The 12832-nt window shown below is 49.5% G+C and overlaps 1 protein-coding gene across 5 annotated transcripts in view; it reads left to right on the top strand.

The window, feature by feature from the left end:
* Positions 1–397: 397 nt before the first annotated feature.
* The window catches only part of NXPH1 (neurexophilin 1), a 134382-nt gene continuing 121947 nt past the window's right edge, over positions 398–12832 (top strand). The window contains exons 1-2 of one of the 5 annotated variants that reach the window (XM_048951779.1): positions 398–494; positions 2129–2290. In XM_048951779.1, coding sequence (XP_048807736.1) covers positions 2237–2290 — 54 coding nt within the window. In that variant the 5' untranslated portion in view covers positions 398–494; positions 2129–2236. Of the gene's footprint in view, positions 495–595; positions 1305–1334; positions 1545–1610; positions 1686–1810; positions 1945–2128; positions 2291–12832 lie in introns of those variants that run through there. The other 4 variants (XM_048951777.1, XM_048951778.1, XM_048951781.1 and 1 more) reach the window with 4 other exon arrangements.

Consider the following 12832-nt stretch of genomic DNA (forward strand, 5'->3'; position numbering starts at 1 on the left):
AGGATGACAGCACGATTCCTTGCAGGCTGCATGCTTCTGTTCAAAGCCGTGACGTGAGCGTCCCACATGTCTGACAGGGCTGGTGCTGGAGCCATATGGAAGCGTCCATCTTCCAGGTGTCTGGAGAAGGAATGGCCATGGGGGGAACTATGGTGCTGCCCTTCCAGAGGGGATTCACCACCTTGCCCACTCCCCTTCTATGTTAGTATTCCAAACTCAGGGCCCGAGATTAAAACAGCATTTTACAGTCGGTCCTCAAGCCTCAGATTGCAAATGCTAAGTACAAGGACATGCTCTGAGAGAAGCAAGGATTTGGCAGGACAGCTGAAGTCCTCCCTCCCTCCAGTTCCCCGCTCCGTGCAGCATGCTGGCTTGCTTCTTGGTTCCCCTTTGGGAGGTGATAAATCTGAGCTTTGCTATCGAGGCTGGGGATCTGGGAAGGCTGCCCTGTGCTGTTGGTGTCCTCCCCTTCACCCTGTCCCAATGTCACATTGGTAAGACACGGGCTGGAGAAAGGAGGGGGAGGGAGGGGGGGAAGTGGGGGATGTGGAAGAGGGCAGGAAAAGAACCCGGAGGACTTGTGAAGAAGAAGGAAAGCAAGGTCGATGAGACCTTTCTCCTTGCATGACAAACGGCGGGATTCGCCGCAGCACCGGGCAGGGATGCGCCTTCCAGCCTCGCTCCGAGGGTCTGCCCAGCCACAGGTTTCTGCCGGCGGGGGGAAACCGTCCCTTTAATCCCGGAGCTCGGCTCCCGCAGCCGTCACCCAGATCGGTCTGCGGGCTGAGCGGCTCCGCGGCCGCACGGGACACCCCCGCGGGTAGAGGAAAAACTGAAAGGAAAGAGAAGAGGCCGAGGAGCTCCGCAGGCGCCGGGCAGGGCAGCAGCGCGGCGGGCAGCGCGGGCGCGGCAGGCAGCGCACGGCTCGCTCGGGGAAGGCTCTGCTTCATCACCCCGTGCAGAAGAGAGGATGGGACGCCGCTGAACTCCCCTTCCTCCCTCCTCCCTTCCCCCTCCGCCGAACCAGCCTCCCCCTCCTCCCCCCTCCGCCGCTCTTTCTCACTCCCCAAGCAGTGAGGCTCGGACAGCGCTCGGCTCCGGCGCTTTATTTTAAGATGATCGGCCAAGGTCTTTGCAGATAGATTTTATCGGAAGTTAAATAGCGGGCGCTCGCCGCTCCCTCGCCAATAAGTCATTTCTAATAGAGACAAATCGCCCTGGACGCCCCGGAGCGCCGCTGCCGCCGCTCCTGCCCGCGCCCCCCGCCGAAAGCGAGCGGGCAGCCGGGGCAGCTCCCTCCTCCCGTAAGTGTCCTCCTGCTCGGCGGAGCCGTGCGCGACTGTGTGCGGAGAAGGGGAGGCGGAGGGGGGGGAGAGCCCGCCGACCGCCCCGCCAGTGCCTGCGCCGGATGCCCAGCGGCCGCGGGACAGCCCGGCGCGGAGCGCGGCGAGGAGATGCGCAGGGGCGGGGGGCTGCGCCGCGGCGCTCGGCCCCTCTAGGCTCGCCCATGGAGCGCCCCGCGGAGCCGTCGGATCCCCCATGCCGTACGTATCCCCGCCGCGGCCCCCCCGCGGGGTGCGGGGCCGGAGGAGGGCTGGGGCCGGGGCTGGGGGGCAGCGCCCGTCGGGGCGCTCCGGGGCGCGGCCCCGACACGGAGCGAGGCACGGAGAGGCGAGAGGAGGGAGGTGGGCGCTTGGGCGCGTGGGGGGTCGCGGAGCTGTCCGGTGGGCCCGGCGATGAAGCTCTTCTCCCACGGGGAGCAGCCAGAGCCCCGCTCCCCTCACCTCCTGTCCTTGTTCGCTGTGCCGGCCCCCGCCGAGGGCGGGCGCGCAGGGCTGGCGATGGCATCCCCGGGCCGTCCCGGCCGTACTACGGGCTCCCCAGCCCGGCTCCGACGCGGGGAGTGCAGCCGCCGGGCACTCCGCAGCCAGCCCGGACCGGGAGGTCACTTCGCTCTGCCGCCGGATTAATTAGATTTTAATCGTTTTCCGTTCCCTCCACCCCCATCCACACACCCCGTCTCTTTCTTCTCCCCCGCCCCCCCTTCCCTACACACCTCTCATCCCCCCTTGTCTCGAGCCTAACGTTGCCTTGTGGTCATGAGGTCTATAATTTCATTTTTGTCTAGGCTGGTGAGAGCTCCGCTTGTTCCGTAAAGTGGATGCCAGGTGGATCTATGTTCTGCGTGGAACAAAGAGGCAGCGAAGGCAGCGCGGGGGAAGTTTGAGCGGCGAGGATGCAGGCTGTGTACTGGTGCGCGGTCCTCCTGCTGCAGCCCACCCTCTACTTGGTGAGTGCACGGGCCGGCAGCGGGGAGCGCCGGAGAACCAACAAACTCACGGCAGCTGTCGGCAGCCCGCGGCCGGGCAGGGCCGGAGGGGCGCGGGGCTCTGCGGGCGGCTCCCGGCGGAGGAGCGGAGGGCACGGCCGGAACTTCTCGTCCCCGGGGAAGGGACGCGCAGCCGGAGGGCAGAGGGCGCAGGGTCCCGGTGCCACCTCCGGGCCGGGGCTCCCGGTGCCTGAGGGGCTGCCGCGAGGCTTCCATTCGGGCTCGGGACCGGAGCAACTTCGTGCCCCACCTCTCGGCAGCCCCGGCGCCGGCACAGCGAGTGCCCCCGCATGAAGCGCCGCTGAGTTCCGTGGCAAACCTCCTTTAGGGTTCTCGGGGGAACGCGGGTACACAGAGGCGTTATCTCCGTTAGCGCACACTTCGCTCCCTTCGCAATCGCGAGGAACAAAACCGGGCAGGCTGCTCCCTGCAGCCCGCGCCGCTGCCTGCGGTGCTTTCATAGGGCGAACGCCGGGCGGTAGTTCATCCCTGGGGCGGAGGGGATGGAAGAGACCCTCGGCCAGCGGCAGCCGCCGAAGCACCCCGACTCCCGTGCGCGGGAGGCTCCAGCCGCGGCTCCGGCGGCGGCAGCGGGGCGGCGGGGGCGGGGGCGCTCCCCGTTCCACGTCTACCTGCGTTGGCGCTCCCGCGCCGCATGGGGGCGCTGCGGTGCAGCGCTGCGCGGCTCAGCCGACGCTGGGCAGCCAATCGCGGGCGGGCGCGGGGCTCGGCGGGTCCGCGCGCGCTCTTCTCCCGCGGCCGCGCAGCTCTGGGGCCGAGCCCGTCCCGCGCCCTCCCGCCGCCCTCCATCCCCAGGCGTCGCCTCCTGCCGGTTGTGTGGCGGAGGGATGGGGAGAGCCGGGAAAAACGCGCGCGGCGAACAATCCGTCAAAGAACCGGAGCGAGATCGATACGTCGTGTTAAATTTTAAATGTGTTTGCTGGCAGTTAAACTGCTCTCGACTCATTACAACAACAGCGCTGGATTTATTCTAATGCGCCGCAGTCTGAACAACAAGCGCATTAATTCTCCTTTAATTGTAAACTGGGAGCATTTGAAAACCATTCAGTGTGCAAATTATGCTGATTCAATTACCGTTTAGTTACTGACTTCATTACCTGAATGCTTTTTTTTTTTTTTTCGTGCTTGGCATCAGTGAGCAAAGGAGACGATATATATATATATTTAGTTTCCTTTGAAACAATGACAATATGGGAAAAAAAAATCGGGAATAAAAGGCAAAAGGGGGGAGGGGAGATGCGCTCCTCGGCCGGAACACCCAGGGGGGTGCAGAGTGTTTCTCCGTCCCATCGGCTCCTCTCCCTCTCTCCGTCGGTCCCCACTTGGAGATGCCGGCCCCTCTCTCCCCTCTCTGCATTCAGGAGTCAGTCGGAAAGTTCGCGTTGGGCCCTCGCAGTGATAAAGTGATCTCGTGGAAGCGCCGAGTTCTGCCCGCAGCGCCACGTAGCAGTGCTCGGTGTTCTCCCTCTGCTTGGACTCAGTTCGGAATTAGATTGCCGGTGCCCAGCCTGTTAGGAAGGGTAAACGAAATGACGACGCAATCAGCTTCCCACCGAGTTTGTGGCAGGACGTCTGTGGGCGAGAGGACAGCTGTCCCCCCTTCCCGAACCCGGCGGCATTCAGCGAACGCCCCGAGCCTCCCCGTTACAGCACTGCCACTGTGTGACCCCCCCGACCCGGCGAAATGCTCTGCTCTTCTTCCACCGTTCAACCTTTTCCTAATGAAATCTTAGGGAAAAAAAAAAAAAAAAAAAAGACAGAGAAGTGCTTCTGCTTTCCCTCCCTCCTTTTAATAGAGCCGTATGCCATTCCGCCTTATTACCTGGGATTTATAGAGGTCATGGCTGACCGCAATGAGTGGGAATTTTGCTTGGCTGTATTATGCTTATTGATAAGAACATTAAGTAGCCTGTGCAAGACGTGTTTTCTCCTTGTTCTGAGCTACACCGTGTAGTGCAAATACTGCATTTGATTTGCGCAGGGAGCGCGCTGCCTTTGGCCTAAACGGGTGGCTCTGTATTTATGCGGTAGAATTAGGAGTTAATCTCCACGGGCCACAGTGATTTTGTTCCTTCAGATTTAGAGAGCTGCACAAAGTGTTCAAAATGCCACACTCGGATGGATTTACCCCGAGACACCTCGCTGTCCTTTCCAAAGCATCTCGGTGGTATTCTAATGAGTAATGTTTTCTCAGCTATCAGTGCTGCGCCCAGCTCAAAACTGTCATTGAGGAAGCGTGCAAATATTTAGAGAGAAAAGACCGCTCGGAGACTGGAGACTTTTTTCCCTTCTTTTTGGGTTTCATTTCTGTCTGTGCATAAGGACACCGGCATCCTACACTATTCCTTTCATTGAAACCTTGTTTAATTCCCACTTAGCTGATGCTGAATTTTCTTCCTGACACCACGGCAAACCAAAACTCCAAGTTGTCTTTCCCAGCTTTTATTTCCTTCTTCCTTACTTTCTTCTTCCCAGGGTAGAAGCAACGTGCAGAGGTGACTACAAAACGCACAGCAAAGCTGCTGGTAAAGCCGGCAAAGCTCCCAACCACTTGTTTCTCGGCGGGCCACCTCCGGAACGGGCCAAAAGGCCGAGGCAGACTGTTCCCGCAGGCTGCACGGAGCCACTCGGTGCGAGCGGGGCCCGGCGGGTTCCCGGCAGGGGCAGCTCTGGCCCCGTCTGCCGCCCGCAGCGCGACATCCCGCACCGCCCGCTGCTTGCGGGCCCCGCCGCGCTCCTGGCTCTGCTACACTGCAGATACCGGGGACAGCCTCCCACCCCTTGCGAGGAAGGAACAGCAGCTCGCGCCTCTTCTGCTGGGATCACCCATCCTGCTCTCTGCCTGCTCCCTGCCCGGAGCAGCGGGTTTGTCGATTAGGCTCGACACAAGCGTTTTCTGGTAGGGAGATTTTCCTCCGTGCAGCACTTAAACGGAACAAGGGCAAATCATGATTTCCCCCACCCCCACACGCACCCCCGACGTGGGCTGCGAGGAGGTTGCTCCGCGGGGGAGCTTCTCCTGGGCTCAGTGTTTTACAGGGCGACGGCGTTGGCAGAGGTATGTGCAAAAAGCCTGCGAACCTCCTCTCGTGTCGATGGGATTTTGAGGTCCGTTTCACACCGATTGGAGGCCTTCCGACAGCCGAGTGGGGCTCTCCTGAAAAAATGTCGCGAAGAAGAGCTGTTTCCAATTGTTCTCAGCGGTGGCACACTCGGTGCGGTGTTTGCTGAAGGGGTAAGCGGGGGGTTGGAGGCTCCGCAGTTTGTGTACATTTAATTTCGCTCCGTGTCGCACTGTTTGCGGTCATTTCACCCCGGTTAATGAAAGCTATAGAGAACGTGCAAAGATATCACGTGCTACGAAGATAAGTTGATTTTTTTTTTTTCCATTTTTTAAGATAGTTGCTAATTGCGTCTTACTTTGATGTGGGAGGGAAAAAAACAACAAACCAACAGCTCTACAGGCAGCGAAGATAAAAGAAAAGAAAAGAAAACAAAAAAACAAAAAAGAGGGAAGGTATTGTCCTGTCATAATCACCACCCACAGTATTTTCTCAGAGGCATTCGGTGCTGGAAGCATTCTGCTATTGCTTTTTATTTTTTTCAAACAAGCGATTTCTTGCATTTTTCAATTTGACGTCCGAGGCGTGGAGGGGGGAGAGCTCTTGGCGGGGGCTGGGGGAGAGAAGTGGCTTTTTTGTGCTGGGGAGTTGATATGTTCCTGAGACACTCCCGCTACCCCCTCCCTAAAAGAGTTTGGGACGCATTTGCAGTGGTGTAGGGGAAATAGTTACCCTTTCGGAAGATGGGGCACAGGAATAGAAATCGGTCTCGAATCACTTGCACCTGGTGAAGTAAACTTCCCTGTGCTCTAATTTTCTGTTAGGCATACAGTAATGCATTTTTTTACTTTATTCTTTTTGCACACTTCCTTCATTCCCAACCACAACAATCGTCCTAGGAGCTTAAGCAGGGTTTCCTCTGCACTGAAATTTATTTTCCTGCTGCTTAGCACATGCTGCTTTCATCTCTGGAGTAGGCAGTTCCGAGTAGTTTTCACCTTTCAGGCACGCACCTGAATAGAATCCAGTATCCCCTCCCCTTTGAATAGCCAAAACTTCCAAGTTGGTACTTAGAGGTATCCATTTTAAGCCCTTTAATACATCCCTGCATCTCTAAACCGCCATTTTAATTAACAAAAAGCCAATTTCCCAGTCGTCTTGGAAAGTGCGGTGAAGCAGGTTAAGAAACCAATTGCTCGGAATAGCCAGCGCTTGGAGAAAATGAATGTGTGAGCCATCCTTCCTTCTGTAGGATTGGCTTCTGTTCTCTCGATTGGGCTTGGGTGAAGTTATGCTGTGATTTATCAGATAGTTTAACTCTCAACTCTCTCTTCTTATAAGTCAGCATTAAACTACCTCCTGGGTGCTTTGTAAATACAGCTTTAGCATTTTTTTTCATGCAGCAGATTGACATGTTGACGATTCTGCTTTAAGGAATGTGACAATAAAGTGGAAAACCAAAGGCTGGCAAGCACTTCATCAAGGATAAAAAGGTTCTGCTGTAAGGATGTCACTCAATTTATTGTGAAAGTCGAATGAATTACGTTTAATGAAACTGCTCCCCAGATGAATATTACCAGCAATTTCCTGAGTTGGCTCTGTCAGATTGATATGAGGAAATGCCAACCCATATCAAAAAAGATCTCCAATCTCAATTACTATGCAAGCTTTCGAAGAGCTCCTTTTTATTGATATGATATATATTGGCGGGTTCTCAATGCAGTGGAAACTGCTCTCTGTTCCACAGGACAGCACTTTTCCTAGTTTATAGTTTAACCCTATGTTTTTTTCTTGCTGTATTTTAAACTTCTGAGAGTGTTCTTCCTTTGGTGTGGAAACTGCTTCTCGTTCCCTTTTCCGTTCTGTGACTTAGACTGAAATTGTGCTTCTTGCAGAGAGAAGGGGTGATGCTCATTTGAGGAAGTTTGTTCAGCCTGGGTGTACAAAGCCGAAGGTCAAGAAAAATAACTTGGCTGAGACAGTGGCGTTGGATCTCCCAATTTTCAGTGCATTTCTAGGCAACAATCCAGAGCACGCCAATATTTATTATGACTGGCAGTCCCAATATTCCCGCCCTTTCTTCCTCATTCCTCTAGGGCTTCTTTGGACAAATTAGAAATTCACTAAGCTCACTAAGAGAGAGAAAAGCTCTTATGTCGCCTCATCTACATAAGAATTGACTTTGCGAGAGGCTTTTCTATTTTAACTATGACACAGGTCGCTGCTTAGTAACAGTTCCTTTCCCAGAATCTGCCTTGATAGTCTTGTTTGTGATTAAAGGAGGAATTCAGTCAGTTTTATTCTACCACAGCCCAAGCTGAAGTGGAGAGAGAAAGAGAAGGCTTTGAAGGACAGCCGGGAGGTTCTTGACACTCTGCAACAGGACGAGATCATGGGCATCTTTACACGTGGATCTGAGCCACCTGCATGTAACAGTAAACAGGAAAAAGAAAGAGCTTGTCTTTGTCCTGTTTCGAGTATATTTTGGTTCCCTTCCTCTTCTTTCTTATTGGATCCGCGTGCAAAACATTCTTCAGTGCACTATTAGTCCACGTGATTTTTTTAAAAGGTTTTCTTTTTGTTTTCTCTCTGTCGGAGGCTTTGGACGTTACAAGCTGGGGAAGGCTGTGAGGGGGGGAGATTGGGGTTTTCAGACCGATCGAGACAAGGCTGACTTGCAATACTCTGCGCTGCGGCTACCTCGCCTGCTCCAGCCACCTCCGGAGGCTGGCGCACCCTTTCGGTCATCCCCAGCCGCACGGGCTCCGTGGCCCTGACATTCAGAACCTTGGAGAGCTCCGGGGCCGGCAGGCTGCGGCGTCAGCACCGCGGACAGCGCCCGAAGCCGCCTCTCTTCCCTCCCCTACGGAGCCCCGCCGGCGCCGCTCGCTGTGTGCAGCCGGGGAGCAAGCCGGGCCCTGGAAACTCCGTCACAGACACCCTGTCCCGAGCCAGTCAGTATTTCGGGCCAGTGCTGCACAGACCATAATCGAAACCCGCTCTGGACCTGGAGTTTTGTTGCCTGCATCACTTTTCCTAAAGGAAGAAGTGGGTGGGTGGACAAGAAGGTCAATGTATTTCCTGTTGCCATGGACTGGCTTTCTTTTAACAGGGAAACAGCCTCTTAATTTTCTTGAGATACACTGATTAGAGGGGTAATGCTTGAGTGGGTTAGGGAATAGGGGTGAGATTTTGAGTTTAATTATCTAAGATCCCCAGAATGATACCTCTGGGATTGGGAAGGTTGTTCTGTGATGCTTGGATTTGCCTCATGCCATTCATAGCACTTCATCCTCTTTTTTGGGGGGAAGATCAGGGACATCTGAAAGCATCAGAATCAAAATGGGCTATGGGACATGACTGACACTGAAGTGTGAGAGTAAGAAATGATTAATTACTACCAACAATTCCCATCTTCTGGGTTGTAGTGGAAAAAGCTCTCTTGCATAGCCAAAAGTTGACATTACTTTCAGGGCAGTGGTGCTCTGAGGCAACCTCAAGGGACAGCCAGATTAGCTCACTCCACTTGCTTTTGTTCAGACAGCCAAGGCTGGGGTATATTCCAGCTCCCTACTCACTTTCATGAGGAGGTAATCACACACAAGATCCTCCACTCCTGTAAATCCCCATTCACTATTGACAGAGCTGTCCTCTAGAGGTCTGCTGCCTGAAAAGCACTTGTCACTGAAATACTGACAGTTGACAAGGAAGGTATAAGTGGATGACTTATGGAGAGCCCTTCAATAAAGAAATGTGATAGGAATTGACTGGGCTATGAGGATAAACAACCCACAGTCTCCACCAACCTCACAGACAAAACTCAAAGTCATTTATTCTTGATCCATATTCTCCCATGAATATCAGTAGTGATGGGTGGTACTTTTGCTGGATGTGATCATTTTCCAGTCTGTTTTGATTAAACCGTGTTCCCATGAGTGGTGCCTGGAAACTGTATTGTCTGCTTCAGAGATATTGCTTTTATCTTCCAAATGCCACCCTCATTAATGTCAGTGTCTTGCAGTACACCTAGTGACAAATGTTTCAGGAATGTTCATCTGCCTTGCACGCTGCATCCATCTCTACAGATGCCCTGTCTCTGCCTCTCCAAGGGGCAGTTCAGTAATATTTTCTTCTGGTCCCCTGTGTCTGCTTTAAAAGGATTCGTTTGCTAGTTGGTCTCTGTCTTGTCCATTCCCATGTTGGTTTTACTGATGTCCTCTGGGGTATCACCTCTTCTGTTAGCTGTTTCGTCACTTAGATGACAGGTTGACCAGTGCATCAGTGCATAGAAAGATAACGTGCTTTTTCCACATCTGCAGTTTGTGGAAAGAGATGAAACGAGGCTTAGTTTGCTTTCTGAGTGACTACCAAATGCTAATGATACTAGTGCCCTATTGTCCTCAAATCTCATTTTCTAATCCAGGCTCATTTACTGCAAATAAATCTGAAGAATGAAGAGCCTGGTTGTTTCTTTGTGTGTGCAGCTCAGTTGTTTCTTTGTGTGTACAGCCCAGTTTTTCTTTTTGTGTGACCTTTTAATCACTCTGCTTTTTGCTAAACTTTTGAAAAACTACAAAGTAAAATATACCTATGCTATTTCTTTGTGCATTTCCTTAAAATTAGATGATTCCTGGGACAGAGTCCCTGGGATCAGCAGACTCAGTAGAAGTATAGATTCCGTCTCCTGTTCAAGATTAAGTGTATCATTTCTATCACTGAGGATTGGTTGTTATTATTCAGGCGCCTCTTCAAATTGAAAGCATAATTGACAGCACTTCAAAAATTGTTACTAATGGAATTTCTGTTATGGAAAGTTCAGACCACCTGTACCATAATATTTTTATAAACCATTCTTGATTGAACTTCAGAAGAAAAATTCTACTGTTAAGCTATTTTGTCAAGAAGTGTTGTCATAGGCCTTCAGGTACATAAAACTACTTACATAAAATTAATGGACTGCTTTTATTATATTTGCAATTTCATCTATAGCATTTGAAGCCTTTCAGAAGAAGATATGGGCTTAAAATAAAAATAATATTAAAGCTGTGCCCTCACAGTTGTTGCACAATCAATAGCAATATTGTAAAATACCGGTCTGTTTAAAATCAGAATGCTACTTGGTAATTTGACTCTAATTTAGAGTAATTTCTGTTCTCACTTACTGCAGCTACTCTGTATTGCATACAGAGTGTTCTCTTAAAGCTTACTCTGGAAACATTTTGGCAACAGTGCTAGGTAAAACATAGCAATGTTTTTGTAGCTATTTGGTGACAATTGCTAAGTTCATGGGTCTTCAAAGAACAGGAAAAAAAGCAGGAGTGTGAATACAGAGATGTGCATAATAAATACCAAAACCTTGACCACTAATGAAGATGGACTCCATCCTGCTGCCTTCATCTATAATACATACTGCCTTAACAAGACACACAGTTTTATATACTTACTTATTTCTTGTCTCTGCTTTCACAAACAGTTCAATTGTCTTCACAGGACCACTTGCAGTAGATGGTAGAGTAATACATATTGCAAACAGAAGTACAAGAATACGACCCTTTTGTAATACTACCTACTTATATCTGAATTATAAAAATAAATAAATAGGATTTTTAGCAGTTATGTGCACAAAGGATATTCTTAACTCAGTGAAGCCACTTCACTGAGCAGTCATTTGGTGTGAGTAAGGAACAACATCATCTGGCCTTTGATAAAACAGTGCTCTGTGTGAATCAGCTACTGTATTTTCAGCTTCTTTACAGTTAATCAAGTGGTGATACTCTTCTCTTGATGTGTACTCTGTGAGTAGCTCTTCTGGCTCAGATAGTACCAGTCACTGTAATAATACACTATTCCACAGAATCATAAAGGTATCAGAACATGGCTTATGTTTGTATCTTTAATGAAGTTAATATTTGCTAACTAGAGAAGAATGTAAGCCTTGAAAAAGTTATTGGGTGGCTTAGCAGATTGTAATGATATGGTTCAGTCTTTCAGCGTAATGCAATCCAAATGAATATGGAAATGTGTGACTAAGTAGGTTAGAGGAGGTGCGGCTGCTTCTTTTATTCTTCACAGTGAATGGAATATTCTGAAATTGTGGGGTTGCATCTGACATGTTAGAGTAGATGCCAGTGCTTTGTGACTGCTTTTTATAAAACACAAGTTTAAATGAGGAAAGGAGAACTGCTTACATGGGCTTCAGTGTTTTGCTGAACAAGAATCATAAGTGAATGCAATAAGTTTTGTTGTTGTTGTTGTTTTTTAATTTCTGCTTTTAGGATATAATTTTTTCTTCTCCTGTGCCAGAAAAGATCATGCATCTATGTTTTTTATGAATCCTACAGTGTAATAATTTACATCTGGTCTACTTTGAATCTATTACAGAGTTGTGCTTATAGGCAAGCATTACACCGCCTGTCATCCCTTACCCTAAAAATATTTCCTTTATTATTTTTCACAATAATTATTGGATAATAAGCTATTTGATAACAAAAATTATACATTGTTGTTGAATAATATATTTTTTTCTACCTAATTCTGAATTTTAGAAATCATGAGATATGATTTATTCTACTAATTCAACTTGTGTATAGTCTGGGAAGCATTTTTATCTTTGAAATGAAATCCAAAGTAGGCTTTTCAGATAGATTATTCATTTTTCTTTTTTGGTAAATGTGTTTTTGGAGTATTCAAGCACCACTTACCGTTTTCTAAAATAACAAAGATATGCAAATGGTGGCATATCTGAAGAAGCCGACCATGTGTGGCCTCTATGCAGTATTATATCTGTGCTCTAGATTTGAAGTCTAACTGCTATTTATATACGTCTTTTGCAGACTAGTGCAGTATTTTCCCCTTTCAGAAAAAATTGTACCTGACAATCGTATTACTAAAAAAAAAAATTATCGTTATATTTTCTTCCACAAAAATGTTGTGTATTTGCTGCTCACACTGTTCAGATTTGTGAGAACTTTTCCATTGAATACCCTGTTCATAAAACAGTATCCTTTTCTTGATTCCCATTTTTATAAGGTGGTTGGGAATGATATTTTGTTACATTATGGTTTGAGTTTCTTTGTTTGCAGTGGCTATTTATAACTAGCACAGAAGAAAGAAATAAGCATCTTAAGAAATATGAATGAACATCTATGTATGTCTGTAAGGATGTAAGTTTTTTGCAAGTGATCTTCATTGTCTTTGGTCTGAGCAAGTTCATTTCCTGTGTAGTCAGAAGGAGCTGAATGGCTTCTATACTCTTTACTTCAAACATTGTTTCATTCGTTGTGGTGTGCTTTAGTAAATTCATCAAGAAAACTGGGATCCTGCCTTTGGTCTGCCATTAAACTCTTCCTTTACATCCAAGTCCTTTTGTGCTTTGGCAGAAGTGCTCAGTGGCTACAGCATTCCTTCACTGAGAATAATG

The sequence above is a fragment of the Lagopus muta genome, chromosome 7, assembly GCF_023343835.1.
Source record: "Lagopus muta isolate bLagMut1 chromosome 7, bLagMut1 primary, whole genome shotgun sequence".
NCBI lineage: Eukaryota > Metazoa > Chordata > Aves > Galliformes > Phasianidae > Lagopus > Lagopus muta.